Genomic DNA, 25,806 nt, shown 5'->3' on the forward strand with positions numbered 1-25,806 from the left:
GGTGGGAATTGTTTGGGTTTGATTTTATAGGTTATAAAGTTATATTGGATGAAACGTTCGGAAATAGACAGATTTAAAATCATTTTAAAGTAAACATCAAAACATATCAAATTGTTAGCTATAAGATGCAATTTTGACTTTGTAATTTCCAGATGTAATTCCTGTGTGTAAGAAATACTAAAATAAATATATAACGTACCCAATGTTAACTTAGTACAAACTCTGCTCTGCACTACAAAAGTATAAAAGAAAATATATCCATGTCTCACCTGCAACAAAGGCTTTCTCATATGCCATGGGTCACCATGCATGGAGCTGCCATCATCCATTGTGCTATGTTGGGAAGGACATAAACAATCACCGCATCTTGACCATTGGTGATGGTGACGGTGGTGGTGATGGCAATGACAAGTGTGGTGGCCTGCTGGTAGGTTTCTTTTAATCAAGGCTGGGTAGAGGTCACTAGAACAGTACATACAAGTTTCATGTACCCGACATCCATATGCCATTGGGTGAATATATTCAGATGAATGTCCTCCTTGACTACAGCACAATGGTGGATCAACAGGATGATTTACACAATATTCAGAATATATGGAATTGTTCTGTCTGCTAGGAGAGGATGGATGGTAGGTATGGTCTATAGAATGTCTCCTAAGATCAGAAATCATCTGAGAAACAGGTTGATCCGGTAAGCCTGGACAAAAAAAGTCTTTATTTGGTTTCAAGTTGATAGGAATGTGAGAAGACATGGGGGGCTTACTATTATCTTCAAAAAACCTCCTTCGATCAGCAAACGGCATTAAAACAGGCTCCTCTGTGATTCTTGTGATAGGAAGAATAGTACCTTCAACACACATACTATCTTGGGAGGCCCCTTTGGGCAAATGGGCATGAGGATGCAGCTTACGTTCTGGGGACCAGGCCCATTGACCATTATTTGGCATCTGCATAGAAGAGTGATCTTCAAAATTCAGAGATGGGTTGACAGATTTCCAAATAGTATTTGAGGGACAACCACTTCGTCTTCCAGTTTTATGTAACTTTTCTTCTTGGAACATCTGGTCTTGATCCACATTCCCCAAAGAATCTAATTTCCAATCCTCCCTAGTAGTTACCTCTGAATGTAGAAGCTCTCTGTTTGATGGATGACGATTCCTTGTGACCTCTGGACTGAAAGATATACGAGTATTGTATTGAATACCATCTTCAGACACATTTGCTGGATTTTCAAATGCAGATTTGTTACAATTATTGTAGGAGGAATCCACCTTACACACTTCATTAGAATCCTTTACATCTGGGACTGGAGAGGTTCTGGAGAAAGCATTACGATTTGCCACACTTGCAGTCCATTTTTCCAGGCTTCCTGGTTCATTGTCCTGTATTTCAGGACTTTTAGGACTCTGAACTGAGACATCATTTGGTACAATTATCTGTTCTTCATAAAAACTTTCTGATCTGGACAACATTCTTCCTCTCTGTTGAGATTCCCTCTTAAAACTGGAAATTGAAGGATCATTGGTCTTTGGCTTAGGCTCATGAGTCAGTGAATCATGGTGAATACATTCAGTGGAATTCACTCTGTGCATGTTATTTTGGTTCTGGCTTATCAATGATGTTCCCTCTTGAGTTACATCTATTTCCCTTGTATTTAATACATTATTTACGGTATCCCTTCCATGATTCTTTTTTAATACTTTAATGTTTTCATTCACTGCAGGTATATTTTGTTCCAGATTTGTGTTGTCTGCACATTTCCTAAAAAGTTCTGCATTTGCTCTTTTAATTTCCAACAACCGTGATTTGTTCTTAGGAGGAGGTGGAGGAGGAACAGGCCGAGGTGGTGATTGGCATTCAGTTGGCTCCTCGCTTTCCTCAACTGGTTCTTCCTCACAATGAAGCACTGACCCCTGGCTCTTCTGCAGTTGAGCTTTTCTGCGTTGTATCTCATTTCTCAGGTTTGTGGCAAATCTGTCACTTCTCCTTCTCATTTGAGCTGAACGATGGCGTGAGGACCCCGGCTTCTTTGCTGGCACTTGACTTTCTTCTGGCTTTTGGCTCCCTTCTAGCGGAGTGTCTGAATTGTTGGGTTGCCTTAAGAATACAGTTGAATGTTGTTGTTGAAAAGTTTGATGCGTATTACTTATTTTATTTGGTTTTCTAACACAAGTCTCTGAAGAAACACGTAGTTGACCCTCAGTCTTCTGAAGACTGTTCAAAATGGTCAATGAATCTGCCTGGGAGGTTTCGGAATCCCTTAAGTTATTGCATATGTTTTCTTTGGGACTTTCTCCATTGCACTGGCTTTTTGGAAAAATAATGCCTTCTTGTGATTGAGCCATATCCCACACATCACTTGCAAACTCAGTCTGTATACTGGAATGTTCTTTGTTAGATGAGGACTTTCGAAGTGGACAATTTAAATTAGGCAAAGTGTCCTTCACCTGTTGAACAGTGCATTGTATCCCTTCCCTTGCCTCATTACAGTTAAATAGCCGATGCTCTTTATTTTCCCCAGACCACCCCTGCTGGGTCTTCGTGCAATGGTTTTGTTGCTCCTTGTCAATCGCAGCTGTTTTGTCATTGCATAACGGTGCTCTGTCACTTTGTGAACTCAGCATGTAATATTGGTCAGACAGTAAGCTCTCCTTTAGATGTACAGTGCAAAGTCCCAAGCCACACCTACATCGCACAGTTTCTAAATTGTTGTGTTGCTCATTCTCCAAAGGCAATCTTCCAGACATCTGCAAAGAGTCACCAGGAGCCGAAGCTCTCCTCTTTTCACAATGGTTCAACTGATTTTTGGAAACACGTAGACTATCCCTACGTACAGGTGGCTGAGGAGATTTTATAACGGCCAAATGGTTTCCATCATAGGGGAATGATGAAGGTCTCTGGGAATTTTCAACCAGAGTTAGGTTTGAAAGTTCCCCCTGAGGATCTCCAGTACCTTGACCTGTCTGCAGATATCTCCCATCACTTTGCTTGGAATTTCCTAGTCCTTGTAAGATAGGGTCCATAGGAGATGATTCTTCAGTCTTTGCAAACACTGTATAATCTGAAGCATTGGAGCTTGCAGAGAAGGAACTGTATGCAGAGTCCCTTTTGTTTTGGTACATTCCAGGGTCAATGGGAGATAGCGTTCCTTCGTAGTAATTTTGGCCAGGCTGGTCAAGACTTTCCATGCTACCAATAGAGCTACTTTTGTCTGTGCTGCAGTGTCGGGAAAGAGGATTCCACTGCATAGGAAGCTCACTGCAACAAAAAGAGACAAAACCCAGTTATTCTTCTATACAGAATGCATATCATACATATTAAATGCTCAAGTGTGCTTCTATATAATTCTCACAGCCACCGCCCCCTCCCCCTCTAATAAATAAACGGTCTCAATAGATTTCTTAGAATCTGTTATTTATTTAAAACACACCTGTTTTCACAGCCTGAGTGCCAGGACAAACTGAAGGCATCCATGGGGTACTGCATGCTGGCCACATCCGGATGGACCTCTGATAGCTTGGCAAGGTGCCATGAGTGTGGTCTGACAATTGAAACGTTCCTTCTAAAAGAAAAGGAAAAACATAAATATGAATCAAGCAGGGGAAGATTGTTGGCTAAAGGAATCTTTAATCCTGTATATTCAATATACTACAAAGTATGTGAAAGGGGGCCCAATGCAAATGTCTTAAGTCAAAATAATTTTGTTATGAATCTTTTTTTCGCTCGCCAAAATCCTATCCACAAAAAACAAAAACACATGTATGATTACTATCAAGAAATCTAACACAACAAACAACAGGTGAATATATAGCCAATAACATGCCATTAGGTCAGTTTGCTCCACTTGATCAGACACCAGATGCCATTAATTTTTATCCAAAGTTAACTTGTTCATGTATTGTTCTTTGGATTATACCAGGTGTGTCCAAAAGGTAGATCCACAGATGTTGTAGAAATACAACTACCATGATGCTTTGCATGCCTTTAGAATGACAAAGCATCATGCAAGCTGTAGTTTTAAAACATCTGGGAATCTAACGTTTGGGCACCCCTGGGTTATAGGCATTAGAATGCGTGGATTGGATGTTATTAAGTATTAAGGGAGCTGTGAGGGATATTGAGGACATCTCAGGATGAATCCAAGTTTCAGACATACAGGGGTAATAGTTTCACTGCAAGGTGATAATGAGCAGGGTGCTTATCTATGGTGAAGGTGAACCATAGCCTGTTAAGCTTTGAATACATAATTTATCAAAGAGTTAAATAATGTACTTAACTGCTATTTATGTTCTTTGGCAACTACTTGCTTCAGATTCAGTTCTAAACCCTGGTTCCTGCCCACCTCTGACATGACTGGCACGGCTTGGAAACTATGTACTAAACAGGATAATGTTTCTCCAGGACATCTGCATGCTGGTGTCAAGGCCTGTGCTTCAGCATCAGAATAAAGTGGTATTTACTCCTCTGTACAAAGTGTACCTAGTTTATATGGCAGATATATTTGTAGGTTGGCACCTTCCCCCATCATGACCTGTGTCTCTCTGCACCCCCATCTTCCCTTATTTGTATACCTTCACATCCCCACATATATGGCCGCCCATGATATGCTGAGTATATCGAGTGACACCCTCTGACTATCACTGTTGCTCAAGCAAATTATTTCAAATTTTAAGCTCCAGAAGAAGGGAGGCCAGATTAGGGCTACACTTAATTGTTAAAATCATTCTAAAATGGTTTTACACTTAAAAGGAAAGACGGTGCATGTGGACTTTGGGCACTATAACCATTTCATCAACATGAAATATATGGATTACAATGAAAATAAACAAACAAACAAACAGGTGAATATATAGCCAATAACATACCATCAGGTCAGTTCGCTGCACTTGACCATACACCAGAAGTCATATTTACTTTTCTCCAAAGTTAACTTAAGAATGTATTGTTCTTTGGTTAATAGGCAGCAGAATGTGTGTATTGGATGACAAGTATTGTTTAGAGAGCTATGAGGGCTAGTGAGGACAGCTCAGGATGAAGCCAAGCTTCAGACATCCAGGGGAAATATTTAAACTGCTAGGTGATATGGAACAGGATGCTAAGGAGAGGATATAGGAAAAACTGTAAATAGTAGCGCTCACATTTTTTTTTCAAAAATAAGCTATTTCAGGAGATATACCGGTACATTAGTAAATAAGAATATCCAAGTCTAATATTTTAATATTAAGTCCTCTGCAAAAAATAATAATAATAAAGTTCATCAATTCTACAGCTATAGATGATTTTCTCTATACAATTACATTTGTACACACACCCACCTGTCTTTGCAGAGGGCACTAGTCTTCTTTAAAAATCACAACAGGCAATTTAGGAAAATAACAGCACTCCCCTCTCATCTACCAAAGCAGCCGAAATAAACGTAAATCATTTTTACTCAAATTACACATGTGCACAGACATTCTTGACTGCAATTTGCCTTCGTCTTTTAGGATGTGAATAAATAGATTTAGGATTAAGAACAGAGTAATTAGTGTTTGTACTGAACTCAATCGCATGCAGTATTTATAAACTACATCCAAACACTTCATATAGAGTCCTGCATCCCCTTTCAAGTTATTTGCCAATTTATGTAGAATTCAAGCATGTAGTATTCTTTGCCCGCTCATCCCACAGGTCACAAGGTAATCATAGTAAATAGTAGAAGTGAAGTACTTACTAGAAGAGAAGATCAATACAGGAGGTGCAAGGTAAGACGTGCAGGTAAAAAAAAAATGTAATTCTTTTAACTCTTTCAGTATTAAACTAAAGTCTTAAGAGGATAAAAAAAAGAGCAACATCTGTGGCAGACACAAATCCAGAATAGCCTTTTCTTTTACGAGAGGAAAATGAGATATTTTTTCCAATGATTTTGGGAGGCGAAAGAGAGGAAGACAAGTATTCTGGTGCATTTCTGAATTAGGGGGGATAAAGATGATGTGACCTACGGAGAAGGAGTGTCCCCAAATGCACAGTGACGCTGCTCAGGTCCCCTCCCCGACATTCCTAAACACTTCAGGAAAACCAGAGGAAACGGGGGAGAATAATAGATAAGAACAGGAAGGTGTTTATGCGAGAAGCAGGTTGCAGAATAGAGATACAGGGGATTGCTCTCTAAGTTATCTGCCTATCTCTCTCGGTTTAGGATAATTGCCCAATATATGCTATGTTATATGAGTATGGGGGTTAGGAAACCAACCAAACAAAACTAACAACTCTAGTGTTTTTCTTTAGTCAATCAAACATTGGCAGGCACAGGAAAACAAAGTAGTTAAAGGATTTGTGGTTCTGTAAAAGATGAAGATGCTATGAGCTTGCTAAATGTTCAGAAAGAGAATGAAAGTTCTGTTACATCAATTCTTTTTTTTTTTTACCGAGAACCCTTCTAACACTTTATCTATTACGTTTTTTTTAACACGTAACAAAATAATCTCTGTAACAAGTTTACTGTACAAATGTAACAAACATATTGAGACTAACCCTCCCCTACGCTCCTGTGGGATTATCGTGACTACCTAAGAACAAGAACCATTATGTCCGTTTATTTCTCCTCCCCATGTATATTATTTCGAGGGGCCGCATTCCATGACTCCCCCCCCCCCCCCCATTCCTGGGTAGGAAATTTCTCGGCAATTAGCTGGGCTGGCAGGAAGTGCATTGGTCCTACAAACAATACAGTGTTTATTTATCCAGAAAGAAGTGGGGGGGAGGTGGGGGGGTGGGGAAGAATAAATTTGTGGAACAATGAAAGGGACTATCACCCCTATTCTGGGAGTTTGACTCAGTTCAGAAAATATTTTTTTTTTACATAAAAATAAATACATAAATTAAATTTAAAAAAAAAAAAAAAAACGAGTGATCCTAAGTACACAGTGAATAGGAAGTGTATAAGATCAGACTAATACTAGGATAAGGGCATGAGTAATGTGTGAAACAGGATTTTCTATTTGTGAAGGAGAAGATAATGTGTTGAAATGAAAACAAGATCTAAAACAGTCGGTGGTGTGAGGGGAAAATTCTAAGCAAATAGTCATAGAAACAAATATTTATATACATATACAATGACTATAGCATCAAATAACTATAGCACTCACCGGGCTTGCTGCTACGAAGGATCAGGAGCTCTCCACTAACCACACACCAAAATTGGAGTTATCACAATCCATTTAATACTTAAATTACAGGAGAAGCCAGATGACAACCCCGTCCTCCCCCCGCTGACTCTGCGCAGGCCGGGGTCGCAACACATGGCGGCGGGCACCTGGTCGCAGGGTTTGCAGGGCTGCAACCCCTGCGACCGCGGTATGTACGCCAGTGCATGCAGATGCACACTCTTAAAGAACCACTACAGACACCCAGATCACATCAGCTCAATGAAGTGGTCTGGGTGCCAGGTCCCTATACTTTTAACCGTGCAGCTGAAAACATAGCAGGCGCTGGAGAAAGGAAAGTGCTGAAGACACACACACTGTCACGAACAGACGCATACACACTAGCTAACAGACACACATTTACTGACAGAGACACACTCAGCGACAGACATACATACACTCTCACTGACAAACACACACTCAGTAACAGACACACACAGTAACACACTCACTGACGCTCACTAGCAGACACACTCAATAACACACACAAACACACACACAAAAGTTTATTTTTTTTGTTTTTATTTAATTCCCCCAGCCTCCTTACCTTTTGGAGAGCTGGGGGATTCCCTGGGGTCCAGTGGTGTCACACCACGGCCAGTCCTGCGGGCGCGCGACGGAGCACTCTCCCCTGTGTGCTTCCTGTTCAGCTCCCTCGCGCGCCGCGTACTGATGCCGGAGCCAGAAGATGTCGTCATCTCCCGGCTTCGGTATCAGTGCGGTGCGCGAGGGAGCAGAACAGGAAGCACAAAGGGGAGAGTGCTCCCTCGCGCGCCCACAGGACAGGTGTTCTATCAAATTTCCCTACCCTCGTCACTTCCGGTGAGGGGAGTCAGCTGGATCCTGTGCTGCACATGTTCATATTTAGTTATATTTCACATTAGGGGAATATCACTAAATAGTGATTTCTCACACTTTATTTTAACCCTTACCCCAAGGGTTAGGGTAAGAATAGAGTGTGATAGAGGTTAGAATCACTTACCTAACCCTAATTTGAACCCTCACTTAACCCTAAATGTCCCGTGTGCCTAAGCTTAGTGAATGCACCAACTATAATGAAAGTGTGCAGCACAGGATCCAGCTGATTCCCCTCACCGGTGACGAGGGTAGGGGATTTTCATGAGGTAGGGGAATTTGATAGAACACCGGCCGTGGGGTGACAGCAGGGCCAGCCTCGGGGGGCCCTGAGGTGGCTGTCTCCTGGGCCCCCCAGGAGAAGAGGCTGGCCACACTGGCATACATACCGGGACGACCCCGGTATGTACGCCACTGGCAACAGGGCACTCCTGGATTCATAAGCACAACAGTGGCTTGCCGTGGTTATGGTGTTTGCATTATTCCTATGAAATATGCAATGTGACCCATTAATCCCTGGATAACACTGTGAAAAAAATACTTCAAAAAAGTAACTGCAGGGGGGGGGGGAGGGGGGCCTGACCGCCGGCAGGATCAGACGTGCTCTGTCTGAGCTCCCGCTCCAGGGCCAAAACCTAACCAGCAACCCACACAGGTGAACAACTTGATCCCCAGTGACTGGGACACGCAGATATACCCCCCAAGACCATAACTGGCACCAAAGGTAACCCGACAAGTGCCCGGAGTGTGCAGGAGCTTGAGCCGGGACGAGACGGCCGCTCTCCCGGGTCTCCGGACGCCGTCTGGCCCATGTTTCTTATTGATATTGTGAAGCTCAAGCTATAACCTTGTTTACCTAGCTACGTAAAAAAAATATAAAAAAAGTGCCATGATTCTCTTTACTGCCATGTGATTAAGCATGTATACAATTCAGATTGCGCTAGCTGTTGTGGCAGTGCCAATCCGCATGTATGATCTTTGCACGGAAAAAATGAAGAATTAAAAAAAAGAAAAAATAACTGCAGATAGCCCAGTAAATGCCTTCTACCTTCTTAATAATAAAACTTATGAGGCTTCAAAATAGTTATATAGGTAGAGATCGGGTCAGCCTTGAGCAAACAGTAAATAGTTGTAGAGTGTCAGTTGTGGGGTTTCAGGGAATGCAGTAATTACTATCTACATACGGTTTTTTGGCATTCGTTTTAATTTTTGCCCCACAAACTTTGTCATATGGTCAGTTTTGTTAAAATTGCAGTCTATTGATGTTTCAGCAACATTAACTCCCTTCTTTAAATAATGAATAATGCCCTACTAGGGAATTATTATGTAGACCTCCACCCCCTCCAGATCACTGTAAAATAAAATAGAAAATTAAATAAGTTTAAACTTACTTTTACCCAGGGCTGAGTGAAGCTCCCCGCCCTTTTTTCAACACACCAATCTGAAATTATTTGGCAGCAGCAAGCGGTCCAATCAAAGGCTTCTCTTAGAGAAGCCTTTAGACTATTTAGCTGGTTCAGACATGGTCTGTCTTGGCAAGGGGAGGGGAGAGGAAGTGGATTTAAAAAACAAAGGGATGTGGGAGGGCTGTAGGGAGGGGCACACAAGACCCCCCTTGCAGGCTTTAAATGGTCATGCTGACCACAGATGTATTTTATGCACAGAATTGACATTGGCCTGGGTTGCCAATGTCACATGTGCTATGTGTGCAACTTGCCCCTGGCACAAAGATTGCAATTACTCTGGATGTGCAGTGTTTCTAATTGAAACACTGCACATCCATACTTCTACGACCATGACCAATCCAAAAAGCAGAAGTGGTCATGGTGGTTGGAGTAACCCTTTAAGCAAAACAAAAACAAAATGCAAATTTCTTTAAGTCATTGTTGGTTTCATAGTGACATCCCAGACTAGTTTCCTGGTTGCCAGTCTGCCTAGTCTGTGTAGCGTCTACAGGTCTGACATTTCCTCCCTTTCACAATCATGGATTTCATTGTCTTGAGAGGGGTAATCAACCCAGTCGGTGTATCTATGCTCCTTTTCTATGACAATATTCATTTGAATCCATTTTATCTTCATGTGTTCTTTTTCAGGTCATTACATTTCAGGTTAAATCTATAGTTATCTATTCATTTCATAAAACAACAAAGCAAATTAATATTTGATTTAATTTCTTTAATCCCTAGTATAAATTTGTGTTTCACCAATATGCATTTCACCTCCTGACATTAAAAGGGTTACTCCAACCCATTGGACTGGGGGGACCGTTTCTGTATAATATGCCCTATTGAGCACAATTACTTAAATCCCCCCACCATCCATTTACAGTAAAAGCTGCAAAAAAAGCATTTGATTTAGCCGGAATTTGCCAGTGTCAGGCAAAGCTTCAGGCGCTGACTTTCACGACATTACAAGGGGGCGTTGCGTAGTCCAATCACAGATTTATGAAGAGCGCATGCACACTATCTGAGCTGGGGGAGGAGTAATTATTATTATTATTTTTTAAAGACATTACAATTAGCGGAGGTAGGCGGGATGGAGCCCTGACACAAGGTGGAAGGGAAGGGAATATTATCAGGTGGTCTACCTGCAATGGGGGAGGGGGTGGTTGTTCCATAGACATAGATCCACAGAGACTATAGCTCTAGCCTAAAGCCAGGATCATAAAACTATTGTGTAAACAAGACACTAAAGAATAACTTAAGAGCTAACATTAAGCGAGAAAACCCCTCACAACTGGAGAGGAGAAAACTCCTACAGTCAAAGGTAAACTGATGACAATAAGAGAATATTGCAAGAAATGTAATACTGACTAGTTATGGAAGAAAGACATGGGTATTGGAAATAGAATAAAGGAAAAGGAGGAAAAATAAATTTAAAAAAAAGGAGTAGAGAAACATGCCTACCTGTACAAGCAGTGGAATACAGGTAACAATGGGCTATCTGGAAGTGGAGGATCGTAACACCAAACCAGACCTAATCCTATGAAAATGCAGGTAATCTATCCATTTCTAGCCTCATTTATTTTGTGGAAGATAGCTGCTATGGGAGGGAGAAGATTGGTTTTCATACCTCCGTGATCATTCAACATGTCACCTAAGCAATTTAAGAAGCCAATTTATCACTGTAAACAAAAAAAAAGTGCCATAACCATTACAGCGGACCACACAGAATGATACCAGAAATGTATTGTACTTAAACTCCCAAATACACTGAACAATTATTGCTTTTACATATAACAGTTATATGGGCATTAGATTGTGTCCTCTATTACAAACTTTCCCAGTACCTACAGGCCACCATTTTTAATCAGAGCTCATAGATAATCTTCACCTAAATTTGGACAGGGTAACGGGGAACATCATTCCAGCACCAACCAAGGTGCAGCAGGATAGCAATTTCAACACAAAAACGGACTACAACAGACTCACTGCACCATAAACATTTTAATGGCTTGTATTGGTTTTGGTGCTTTGTATTATTATTCAAGTTATAGTGTGTGTTCATTTTAAATTGTTGCCTCATTCAACCACAGGGTGGCACCAATTCTTTACATTATAATGAGAAAACAGCATCAAACATTTAAACATGGCAGGGGGAGGAGTGGGAAGGGGGGCCTCATTGCCCAAAATCAAGATATTTACAGCCCTGTATGCAGGTGACTCACTGCTGAATCAAATGAGAGCTTCTGGACACAAGTCCCACATCCATCTGACAAGAAATACCGCAGCCTGACCATTGACCTAACATGAGAGGCGACCTGGTAGCCGGTAGAGGAGGCCGATCTCCAGGCACAGGGACCGATTTGACAAGCTACGATCCAGGAGCCCCGCAGTCACACACACTAAGGAGTGTGATAGACATATGTACCTGCCTTTTGCTCCCATAAAATAGCACAGTACTTTACAGCATGTGTCCCAGCAGTTTAAGATCCATCCAGAGGGGTAGTCCCAATTTGGAATCTTTATTTCCAGAAGATGGATGGCATATTGGCCATTAAACATCCTTAACACCATTATTATAATTGTATTATATAGCACCACCATATTCCGTAGCGCCGTAGTTAGAAGTCATTAGCAGTTACTTCTACTAATGGCATAGGATAATAGGCTGTAGCACACTAAATGTTTGAAATCAATTATTTGACAACAATTAAAGGACCACTAGTGTGCCAGGAAAACAAACTCGTTATCCTGGCACTATACTGCCCTTAGGTTCCCCCACCCTCAGGGCCCCCCTCCCGCTGGGCTGAAGGGGTTAAAACCCCTTCAGCCACTTACCTTTATCCACTTAGCCCTCTCCTCCCCCTCCGACGTCAGCACCCGAGTGGAGCTGAATACGCAGCCAGAGCCACGCACGCATCACATTACTCAATGCTTTCCTATGGACGTTCTGCGTGGAGGCTGGATTAACCCTGCAATGTAAACATAGCAGTTTAAACCTGGGGGACGTGGCACCCAGACCACTTCATTGAGCTGAAGTGGTCTGGGTGACTATAGTGGTCTTTTAAGGGGATTTTTTTTTTTACTTTTCATTAACTTTTAGCAAAGCCGGCAGCTTGTGGGTTTCCTTTGATTTGTACCCTTTAGAGAAGCTACATGTTATTATAGCAATGATATTTTTTTTTTTTTTTTTACGGGTGCTGATCAATTTATTATCCAATTGTCTGTGCTTTCTCTGCTGCATGGTAGATGTAAACCACCAGATAGCTCTACTATAAAACCTCCACACTGTGGCGTTCAGTATAGTGATTCCTGGAACACCAACATATTCTGCAGCGCTGTACTCTTGGTCAACAAAATGTAACCACTAACTGTGTAACCAGGTTTGTGTGATGAAACATGAACTGAAATTAACATACATTCTTAGTGGGGTATAATTGCAATCAAGGTACTAAATATATGTATTACAATTTGTCTTTTTTTATTATTATTATTAATTCCCTGAGGTAAGAGGATATGGGTAAATGTAAAAAAAAAAAAAAAATAATAATAATAATAATAATAATAATAAGTAGAACTGATGCCCTCTCAACCCCACAGAACACAGTATCTATCCTACACCCCAAACTCAGATACATACACTAAATTACCTAAAAACATACAATACATTCCCTAAACAAACACCATCTACATCCTCAATACATCAGTGGTCTACGTTCCAGAGAACTGGCAGTACTTAAATTGAGAACATACATAAAAGGAAATTCCTTAGAATTCTTGCAAATCTTCACCTCAGGTCAATTTCTGAGCCATATTGTCTCTTGTGAATATATCCCATTTTTCTTGTTTAGCATTTCATAATAAAGCTGCCATATGTCTGCAACACAGTCTAGTCCTAAAGGATTTTATTATGCCCATCACAAGTGCAGATTTCCTTTCTGCTCAGATATATGCATTTATGAATATAATGTGCTTGCCTAATGGCTAGCAAATGTATGTGTTTCAAGAAGTGTTTTGGATGTTTTGTTACCTTTGTAGTACTTCTTTTTGGTCTGTGAGACAGAAATTGTATTTTACTTCTCAAGTCTCTGTCAGATATTACTATATGATAAGCAATAAAATTGGCTAACAGTGGGAATATGTAATTACTATTTAACTAGTGTTGTATAGATTGTATTTGTTTGTACAGACTAGAGTCTCTTGAAATAGTTTTTAAATGAGAGTACATTCCAGCCATAAGCCGATATGGAAAACTAGTTTTATAAGGTATTACCTCCTAACGATCATCTTGAGAATCTTGTAGGAGCCTTTGATAAGGATTAACGCCTCCTGACGGGAGCCATACAATGGGGTTCCATTAATATTTACCAGCTCATCCCCAACTTCCATCTTTTCAGACATCGATGCCTTCCCTCCATCTTCAATCTGATAGGGTAAGGAACATAACATGTCAAATTCTCCATGTATCCAACATTCAGACAGCATCTCCGTTATTGCCTCACCAAATGCACAGCTTACATGTAAAGACTCTATTGTAAAATGTTAAAAAGGTCTATATACCCAATATCTTACATTAATTTTTACATAACACATTATTTATCTCAGAATAGACATTAACCAACCTGGAAATCTAGTTCGGAGTGGGCTTATGACACTCCAAGGACACTGCCGGATGTAGTTACACCTCCGGCAGCACAGAGGATAACCTTTGTGTGCGCGCATCGTTAAAAAGCTGCACATACAGACTCCGGGCACCATGATCGCTTCAAATCACTTAAGTGGTCGTGGTGCTTGCAGTAAACCTTTAAATTATCTAATTTCAACGAGGGAGATGACAGATCCCTCATAGTAATTGGCTGCATGAACAAAGTGCATAGACACATTTTTGTCTACAATCACTTAGTTTTTTGGCTATTTCAGGCAAATATCAATTAGTTCATTTGTGTTTCGTACGAACTAACTAACCGCACAAAATTAAACGAATGCCCACGTCTATGTCAGAGCATCAGCAAATGGGTCACCATAGCGACAATTTGAGCACAGACAATGTTCACATGTGATTACACAGCAAATGCGTTTCCTTTTTGGAGTTTTTAGTGAAGGTGACAAAAACAAACTGACATTACATACTGACCATTTTGTAAAAGAAATTCCAGGAGATAAGGATTTTAAATGGCTTTACTGTAATTTTAACGGTTTTACAAATACATTTCCTGCCTGGTGTATTTGGTTATAGGAAACTGAACATTTGCTGTAGCAAATGTTTAAGAAATGACAGACATTCATTATACAAGTAATACATGTGACAAATTCTGTATAAAATATGTAATCAAAAGACAGTGTTAAAACAATATACTGTAGAAGGTAAGAAAGAGAAGAGCAGCTACTCAAATACCATACAGTATGCACTAAGAATCACAAAGGAAAATTGGCAAAATTAGTAGCACATGCAGGGCAGGTCATTTGAGAGAAAAAGTAGTTTGAGCTAAGTTGTTTGGAGTGATTCAAAGCCAAAAATGCTAAACCAGCTTTAATGGATGAGATTCCAGCACTCTGTCAAAGCAGCCATAGATCAAAATCCAGAGCTCTTACAGCGCATTAAATGGGCTTTATTAACCCTTTAACCAGGACAGAAGTAATTACATGCACAGACTATACTCAACATGCCCAATGCCCCAGGCAAGTATGAAAATGCAAATGTTTTGCCTAATCAAAAGCAGTTTTAAGAAAAATTGGATTGAATTAGATTATGTAGAAAATTAATATGTATTAAAAGGTATATCTTTATTTAATCAGTCTGAAATTCATAGTGAAACACCAACACTTAATAGTGTGTGTGTGTGTATATATATATATATATATATATATATATATATATATATATATATATATACACACACACACACACACACAGTAACTGTATTTTACATCCATCTGGAGAACAGTCAATATACAAATGGTTAGGTGTGCGAGTGGTGTTATTTGTCTTTATTGTCAGATTTATTGCACTTTTTTGGTTTTTAAAAAAAAAAAAAAAAAAAAAAAAATGCCATCATACATCTGATGCGGATTGCATTCAGATTCAGGATGGGACATCTGATCTAGGATCATCTGCTTAATAGATCAATCTATAGGGTGCAAGATTTTTGGGCCAGTAGGTCTGGTTCATTGGTTTAATTGAACAAATCTAGAACCTTCCCATAACTCAGACCTGCAGATTATATTCCTAGCAGTGTGAAGGAAGTATTTCCTCCTTTTAACCCCTTAAGGACACATGACATGTGTGACATGTCATGATTCCCTTTTATTCCAGACGTTTGGTCCTTAAGGGGTTAAGGTTTATGAAATGTGAGTGATTGAATTGGGTACAGGATACCCAGTTATTAAGGTACATTAAAGAATTTGGAATACAAACCTGTATTCTAACGCTTTACTGTCCACTGTCACTGTGCCTCCCACAATGGTCCAATCAAATGTTCCTCATGGAGAAACACTGGAGATCTGATGTGCATGCGCCACATGTTCATCCAAGCTTCCTATGGGCATTTCAGCATCTCATGTTCCATGACCCTTTCCTTTTCCACTGAAATGCTGGGAGATACTCACCAAATATCAAATCCAGATAGGTTGCTGCAAGACTTTTTTGGGGGGGGGGGGGGGGGGGGGGACTTTCTAAAATAAATAAACAAAACTCCCACTGAAGTTGGAATGTTATGATGTAAAGCCTGCATGACTACCTCCACAATGCAATCTACGAATTATAACTTAAAGTACTGTAGCTTGGTTAGAGAAATTATTATTTCCGTTAGGAATGTTGTTTTATTAAAAAAAAATACGTTTATTTGAAATAAATGTTTGTGACATAGCCCTTTAAAGCAGCTCTTCCATCCCCCATACTATTAAAAAAAAAAAAAAAAAAAATCTGTATTAATTGCTCACATAGACTGCGTTGGAATTTCACTAAAATTCCAACTCGTAAAACAACGTAGGTATCTTTCCTATGCTTGACAAAAAGGCGGAGCTTCCTTTGCCAAGCCCCGAGCGGTCATTAATGATGACCAAGTAGACAAGGGCTTGGTCTATAGCGGTTCCCACAGCCTTGTGGGATTCCTCATAGACATCAGTGTTGTACTCTTGTGCATGAGTGAGTGTACAGGACTAATGTGGGATCCCATGGAAGAAAATGGAGGCAGTCACGAGGCACAGGTTCATGTGAATAAAACTCTGGGCCACCGCAATGGAAGCAAAATATTGAAAGATCCCAGAAGGTGACAAAGCAGCTTTTACTTTAATATGCCTTAAAGTTATACTGGTGCCTGGGGTGTCCTGTACATTTAACCCTTCAAGTTAAAGCATTGCCATTTTGCACAGGTGCTTTGCTGCACTGACCAAGTAAAATTGGTCAATAGACTTTGCAGCCAATAAGAAAGCTCTGGATGTGCATGTGGGGCTTACCACGCATGCACATCATGTCTCCGCCTCCTCTATTATGTTGCAGGAGGCGGAGAGGTCAACAATTCTCTGCGCAGTAAAGAAGTACGTAAAATGATTTTTAAAATGTTATGGGGGTGGGGGGAGACATGAATATAACTAGGAACAGAGGCTCAATGATGTTAAGAGCACAGGATTGTATTTCTAACACAAGTGTTCCTTTAAATATTTTACACTCACTGAAGTACTCTTATGCCTGCATCTGTATAAAGAATGCCATGAGCAAGCATGCATTTTCTCCACCCCACCTCCCCTCACCACTTTTTGTTCAAGAGAGATATACTATAACAAAAAAAAAAAAAGAGGCGTACAAGTCACTCATCCAAAATGTACCAGATCAATTGATTACAACAAAAGTAACACTATTCAAAGTAAACATAAAGTAAAATATATATGTGTAGGGTCACAAAGCCAGCCATTTGCTTATATGCATGTGTGTATTCAGTTAAAAAGAAGAAGAAAAAAAAAAAGGAAAAAGAAAAGACAGTCATGGGAATTTTTTATGCATGACCTGACTGATCACTACTTTATAAAATCAGTTTATAATTTGTGAGAAGGATAAGGAATGCAATAATTCACCGCATCTGTCAATATCAGATAAGAGTGCATGTGAAATGGGGGCCGTTACTGTCCCAGAATTACAATCTCCTTTTGGCCTAATTGAATTTTAATGAGTTGATAAGTACATGCTTTGCAAGTCAGAGCAATGCATGTAGGGACATGCAATAGAAAGAAGAAGAGGTAGAAGTCACTTGTACCTGAGATATAAGTAAAAAGCTCACAGTTTAGGATCTCCAACTAGTCAGGGAACAGTATTTTTGTTTAAAATAAAGATTAAAATAATCTGCATATATATCAGTTACGGTCTACGCACAGGGTCAGGTCCCAGGGCCTATTGCCAAAACCCTGGGCACTCCGTGCCATTAATAAACTCTGGCTGAGTACAAATGAAAGCCAAGCAACATAGTACAGTATATATTCGTGGCACAACTCACGCAGTGCCAGACGATATTCCTGGATACTGCTAGGGGGATTGTGATCACAGGTGACAGGAAGATATGGGGATAGCGACTGGAGTAGAGACCCCCAAGGAAGACAGACAGACTCTGAACTACAACAGACATAATTGGGAACACACATACTGGCGACACTTGCCATACCAGGAGCCTTCTCTCCGCATATACGCATTCAGGACAACCAGATAGTATGCTGGGTCTACAGCCCAATAGACCCCGATTTAACGTGTAGGCAATCAGCGAGGTTGGTTAAGCTGACGCAAGTCCCAGGACCCACACAGACGACTGATGACACCAGTGCCACCTGATGTCAATATATTGCGGTATTGCTTTTATGTCACTATATTGTGTTATTTTCTTTTATGTACTGCGATCCAGATGTATTTTGAACCTTAAAACTCTAATAAAATACAAATTAAAAAAAAATTATCTGCATATCACTATCTAGTTGATGCTTCCATCACTTATCTCTTACCCCCTTATTATTCTTCAAAATAAAAGCAACCAAATCCCTCACCTGATCTACATTACACCAAATCTGTCTCACCACAAATCTTTCCTCAAAATCGGATCTTCCTTCCACACTGTATATTTACTCTCTTACTGCTACCTGCCACTAAAAATTAAAAAATAAAATAAAATAAAAGGACATCAATTGTTCTAAGCCAGCATGTTATAAGGTTCGAAGCCAAATAATAGAGTATTAGAAAGGCCAACCCCCGAGTGGATAAGGAGCGTGGAGCATGACTGCTGCCCGGAGAGGTTGGCATGGCAACAAGGGATACAAGGTTGGAGATGCACCAGGACCGGGGACACTGGGAAAAGACTTACCAGACCACTGGAGAGCACGCTGAGTGAACATGGCAGTGCTGTTTCCCGCCCACCCTCCCTGGGTTGGTGTGAAAACGGGATGTTATTGCTGAATGAGATGTGTTTGGTGTTGTTTCTTTCTGTTTATTTTGTCACGGCTGCGTTTTGTCCTTCGCCAGCAAGTGGAACGGAGATCATTGCCCGGAGGGGCTTGGAGTCGCAGCCTGGTCTGGTTGAGGACGGACTTCAGGCTGAAGAGGCTCGGGAAGAATAAAGTTGTGGTTAGCCATCTGCTGGGAAAGTCCAACAGCTGACAGTTGTTTATGTTATGCTGGCTTGCTAATAAAAGCTGTGGCCGTTGCCCTTAGGCATCTCTATGAGGAGGTGCTGATTGGCCAAAACTGTGTTTGGCCCGTCCCCATCCTCCTGGACGATTTTAGCCATAGGGAAAGCATTGGATTGGCTAAAAAAATGGCAATTCTGATGAGGTCATCAAGGAGGTGGATCGGGGCGGGGCCAGCACAGCGCTGGAATAAGGTAAATTTTAAGGGGTCTGGGCGGGGGCAAGCCACATGAATGGTGGGTTTAATACTATAGGGTCATGAATATATGTTTGTGTTCCTGACCCTACAATGTTCCTTTAAGTCAAAAACAAAAATCCAACCCTTTGCTGCAAATTATTCTCTATGATCTGCTCCACAAAATGAAATCCCGAAAGGAGATATTTAGACAGGCTATGTGAAGCACAATTACATCGCTGAATTCAAAGAAATGATCAAACCATAAAAGGTTAACCACTGAATATTATAAACAATTTACAGATATCTTGCCAGATGGAATTGTTTTTGCTTTGTTTTCTACTCCAAGGAATTCTTATGTAAAGGAACCATTTGCTTTACTAGACATTTTCAGTAATTTGTTTGTGAATCTATCATGTAGTTTTAAACGCGTCCACATGTCTAATGAGCATCAGCTAAAACAATAGAAATGGTTTTCATGTCGAACAAAAATATGTTTCTTAAAGGGACGTTCTGATGAACAGTGCATTTAGCCCTGTTCCAAATCTGAACTTTATTTTTTATAATCAGTTCTTTTAATGTTGAACAATGTATATCCAATTATCTAAAGACAAAAAAAAAAACTTTGTACAAAAACTCTCCTCTGATCTTATAATTGTGTGTCAAACCGCTTTATGAAACAGCTGTACAGTTCTTCACAAAATACTTTTCTTTGCATGTAGTTATGCAGAGACATTTTTGAACGCAAACCACACACATACTTTAGTTGGCAGAGGCTTTGAAATTATTTATTTCAATCATTTTAGAGGCCAGAAAAGTCAATAAACTGTGCAGGTCATAAAATAAATAACAAGCTAAACATATAAGCAGAACAACTTACTGGCATACTGTACACTGATTGCAACAAAGTTAAACCCAATTTTAAAAAAAAAATGTGTAAATGTTAATTGGGTAGTTTAAAGGGACACTATAGTCACCCAGACCACTTCAGCTCAATGAAGTGGTCTGGGTGCCAGGTCCCCCAGGTTTTAACCCTTCAGATGTAAACATAGCAGTTTCAGAGAATCTGCTAGGTTTACATTGCAGGGTTAATCTAACCTCTAGTGGCAGTCTTCCTGACAGCCGCTAGAGGCGCATCTGCGACGCTGGATGCGAAATTCGCATCCAGCGTGCAGAACGTCCATAGGAAAGCATTGAGAAATGCTTTCCTATGGACTGTTTGAATGTGCGCGCGGCTCTTGGGAACTCCACTCGGGAGCTGACATCAGAGGGGGAGGAGAGGTCACCAGCGCTGGATTAAAGTAAGTAGCTGCAGGGGTTTTAACCCCTTCAGCGTCAAGGGAGGGGGACCATGAGGATGGGGGGGGGGGGGTCCTAAGGATGCTATAGTGTAAGGAAAACAAGTTTGTTTTCCTGACACTATAGTGATCCTTTAAGCAATAAACTCTAAAGGTATTCATAGAACAGTACACCTCTAAAATGGACTAAAAGTAAAAAAAAAAATTCCCATCCCTTTTTCCTCATAGCATGGGTGATGGAATCATGGTTAATATAAAATGGCTACCTAAACCAGTGCAAATGTTGGTTGTCCATATTACAAACATGTGAGGTGGTAAAATTATGCATTTGTGCAGAAGGTTAGCTAGGGGGTCAACTATGCATTAAAAAAAAAAAAATGACAGGGGGTACAATACCTTCGTACGAAGTCTTGTCGTGGCTCCACAAGTACAACACCATTTGTACTAAAGGCAATCTATCTCTATGAACAGCGTTTTAAAGCAGCTCTGGCACCTCCCCCCAAAATAGAAAATGAGCATTTCATTAAGATAAAAATCTTTCTAAAATGCCTATAATAACGGTTCACTGAAATTCCAATCAAGAAAAGATATAAGAAAATGGAGCGATTCGACGTTTGACAAAAGGTGAAGCCTCGATTTTATCAAGCCTTCAGCTGTGACCAGGGCCGGTGCTTGGATTTTTAGGTACATAGGCGAAGATGCATGTTTCCGCTCCCCCCTCCCCCCCCAAAAAAAACATCTTCACCTATGTGCCTCTTAACCAGCCCCTCTCCCCTCCCTGACCATTAATGGTCCCTTTCTCTGTCCCTTAGTGTTCTTCTCCCCTACCCCCTCTTTTCCCTGTCTCTTGGTGTTTCTCTCCCATTCCCTCCCTGTCCCTTGGTGCACCCCACACCCCTTTAGTGGTCACACTCCCCTTCCTGCTGTGTCAGTGTGTACAGAGTGTAGCGGAGCGGAGCGCGGTACAGGAGCTTCAGTTTTCTGTACCCGGCCGAACTGACAGGGAGTGCTCTCTCTGTGAGCACCTCCTGTCAGTCTGGCCAGGTACAGGAAACAGAAGCTCCTGTACCGCGCTCCGCTACACTCTGTACACACTGACAGTCACACACTCAATGACAAACACACAGACGTCACTGACAGACACAGACTCATTGATCTGACACACACTCATTCATTGACACTCATTGACAGACACACTGATAGTCACACACAGACTCAATGACAAACATACTCTCACTGATTTGACAGACACACTCATACACTCACATGCACACACACAGACGCTCACACACTCTGTCACTCACAGACGCTCACACACTCTGTCACTCACAGACGCTCACACACTCTGTCACTCACAGACGCACACACTCTGTCACTCACAGACGCACACACTCTGTCACTCACAGACGCACACACTCTGTCACTCACAGACGCACACACTCTGTCACTCACAGACGCACACACTCTGTCACTCACAGACGCACACACTCTGTCACTCACAGACGCACACACTCTGTCACTCACAGACGCACACACTCTGTCACTCACAGACGCACACACTCTGTCACTCACAGACGCACACACTCTGTCACTCACAGACGCACACACTCTGTCACTCACAGACGCACACACTCTGTCACTCACAGACGCACACACTCTGTCACTCACAGACGCACACACTCTGTCACTCACAGACGCACACACTCTGTCACTCACAGACGCACACACTCTGTCACTCACAGACGCACACACTCTGTCACTCACAGACGCACACACTCTGTCACTCACAGACGCACACACTCTGTCACTCACAGACGCACACACTCTGTCACTCACAGACGCACACACTCTGTCACTCACAGACGCACACACTCTGTCACTCACAGACGCACACACTCTGTCACTCACAGACGCACACACTCTGTCACTCACAGACGCACACACTCTGTCACTCACAGACGCACACACTCTGTCACTCACAGACGCACACACTCTGTCACTCACAGACGCACACACTCTGTCACTCACAGACGCACACACTCTGTCACTCACAGACGCACACACTCTGTCACTCACAGACGCACACACTCTGTCACTCACAGACGCACACCGTCACTCACAGACACACACACTGTCACTCACAGACACACACACTGTCACTCACAGACACACACACTGTCACTCACAGACACACACACTGTCACTCACAGACACACACACTGTCACTCACAGACACACTGTCACTCAGACACACTGTCACTCAGACACACTGTCACTCAGACACACTGTCACTCAGACACACTGTCACTCAGACACACTGTCACTCAGACACACTGTCACTCAGACACACTGTCACTCAGACACACTCACACACAGACCCACTCTCTGTCACTCAGACACACACTCTGTCACTCAGACACACATTCTGTCACTCACAGACACACATTCTGTCACTCACAGACACACACTCTGTCACTCACAGACACACACACTGTCACTCACAGACACACACACTGTCACTCAGACACACTGTCACTCAGACACACTGTCACTCAGACACACTGTCACTCAGACACACTGTCACTCAGACACACTGTCACTCAGACACACTGTCACTCAGACACACTGTCACTCAGACACACTGTCACTCAGACACACTGTCACTCAGACACACTGTCACTCAGACACACTGTCACTCAGACACACTGTCACTCAGACACACTGTCACACAGACACACTCACACACAGACACACACTCTGTCACTCAGACACACACTCTGTCACTCAGACACACACTCTGTCACTCAGACACACACTCTGTCACTCAGACACACACTCTGTCACTCAGACACACACTCTGTCACTCAGACACACACTCACACACAGACCCATACACTCACACACAGACCCATACACTCACACACAGACCCATACACTCACACACAGACCCATACACTCACACACAGACCCATACACTCACACACAGACCCATACACTCACACACAGACCCATACACTCACACACAGACCCATACACTCACACACAGACCCATACACTCACACACAGACCCATACACTCACACACAGACCCATACACTCACACACAGACCCATACACTCACACACAGACCCATACACTCACACACAGACCCATACACTCACACACAGACCCATACACTCACACACAGACCCATACACTCACACACAGACCCATACACTCACACACAGACCCATACACTCACACACAGACCCATACACTCACACACAGACCCATACACTCACACACAGACCCATACACTCACACACAGACCCATACACTCACACACAGACCCATACACTCACACACAGACCCATACACTCACACACAGACCCATACACTCACACACAGACCCATACACTCACACACAGACCCATACACTCACACACAGACCCATACACTCACACACAGACCCATACACTCACACACAGACCCATACACTCACACACAGACCCATACACTCACACACAGACCCATACACTCACACACAGACCCATACACTCACACACAGACCCATACACTCACACACAGACCCATACACTCACACACAGACCCATACACTCACACACAGACCCACACACTCACACACAGACCCACACACTCACACACAGACCCATACACTCACACACAGACCCACACACACACACACACACAGACACACAGACACACACACACACACACACACACAGACACACAGACACACAGACACACAGACACACAGACACACAGACACACAGACTAATTATTTTATAAATAAATATTTTCCACCCAGCCTCCCTACCTGGAGAGCTGGTGTGGATGATGAATCCTTCCCTGGGGTCCAGTGGGGCTGCTGGGCGGCGTGCGGCTGTGCTGAGATCAGACGCGGCGAGGGAGCTCTAACCTCTCTGCTCTGCTCCCTCGCGTGCCTGTCTGCTGATACCGCGGGAGCCGGAATATGACGTCATATTCCGGCTCCCGCGGTATCAGCAGACAGGCAGCGCGCGAGGGAGCAGAGAGGTTAGAGCTCCCTCGCCGCGTCTGATTACAGCACAGCCGCACGCAGCACCGGGGGCCGAGATGGTGGCCCGGCAGGAGGGAGAGCTTCCCTCCTGCCGGTCACTGAAATCTTGCGCCCCCAGAGCCCGTGCGCCCTAAGGCGGCCGCCTGTGCCGCCTTATGGACGCGCCGGCCCTGGCTGTGACTAGTTAAAGGTTAAAAATAAAAAAATAAAAAGCTTTCTATAGAGGATCCAGCGGCCTTGCTACAGAGGATCTCATGGAAAAAGAAGGTGTCTGAGTCAGGTTCTGATAAGCAAAAATGAAGATAATCTGCACCCCTCAGAAACTGAATGCAAGCGGAGCAGTCACCATTTAGGGGCTTTACAAGTTATGCTAAAACCCCAGAAGGTGCCAGAGCCACTTTTATAGCCCACAGCAGAGCCTCAGGTATAAATAATAAATCAAATAACATAATAAAATTAACCCTAAGAAGTATTTCCTATCACAACCTCATACCCCTGAACCACACCTCAGAACAACAGGAGGTAGGGATTCAGGACAGCTGGGTAGATGGGCAAGCAGGCTGACTGACAGGCAGTGTGGCTAATCACAACCCGTATAAAGAAGGCTACATATGGGCACTAGAAGCGCTCCCAGCAATGCCCCAAGACTGCACACCGTGCAGGAAGAATGCACCTGATGCATATATACTGCAGTATTGGGGATATTACCAGTTATGTCCAGATATTATGGTTAACTTTTATTGGCCTTAATAGAGCGCCAATTTGTTTTCCGCGGCGCTATACAATATTACAAAAGGGGGAAGTTTAACAATACATTAGACAATTACAAAATGTTACAGGAACAATAAGTTGATGAGGACCGAGCTAACAGCCTAGAGATGTAGCACAGAATCCCCAAATTCAGGAGAGTCTGTAGTTATGCAACTATGGGAAGTATGAAATCAGGAATGGTAAGCGGTCTGCTGATTAAATATGGTGGCACCAAGGGAGTTTAAATCCCTATTCCAAGTAAAATACGAGGCATGCTGTCAGCTATTCCCTACAAATGTGAAGATAAATAGGCAGTTTGACAAGTTTATGGAGGGTAAGTTATCTCATGTGTATACTAGTGATTATCACTTATCTAATCTCTGCAAAGACACAGCTAGTGCCCT

At 42.2% G+C, this 25,806-nt stretch overlaps 1 protein-coding gene across 2 annotated transcripts in view; it reads right to left on the bottom strand.

Moving 5' to 3' along the window:
• The window catches only part of SHROOM4 (shroom family member 4), a 99,092-nt gene that overhangs the window by 26,275 nt on the left and 47,011 nt on the right, over window positions 1-25,806 (bottom strand). Inside the window, exons 2-4 of one of the 2 annotated variants that reach the window (XM_063432239.1) lie at window positions 13,755-13,906; window positions 3,431-3,562; window positions 270-3,258 (exon numbers count right to left, since the gene is read on the bottom strand). In XM_063432239.1, the coding sequence (XP_063288309.1) occupies window positions 270-3,258; window positions 3,431-3,562; window positions 13,755-13,906 (3,273 nt within the window). Of the gene's footprint in view, window positions 1-269; window positions 3,259-3,430; window positions 3,563-5,713; window positions 5,833-13,754; window positions 13,907-25,806 lie in introns of those variants that run through there. The other variant, XM_063432240.1, reaches the window with a different exon arrangement.

Source organism: Pelobates fuscus, chromosome 9 (genome assembly GCF_036172605.1).
Source record: "Pelobates fuscus isolate aPelFus1 chromosome 9, aPelFus1.pri, whole genome shotgun sequence".
Taxonomy (NCBI): Eukaryota; Metazoa; Chordata; class Amphibia; order Anura; family Pelobatidae; genus Pelobates; species Pelobates fuscus.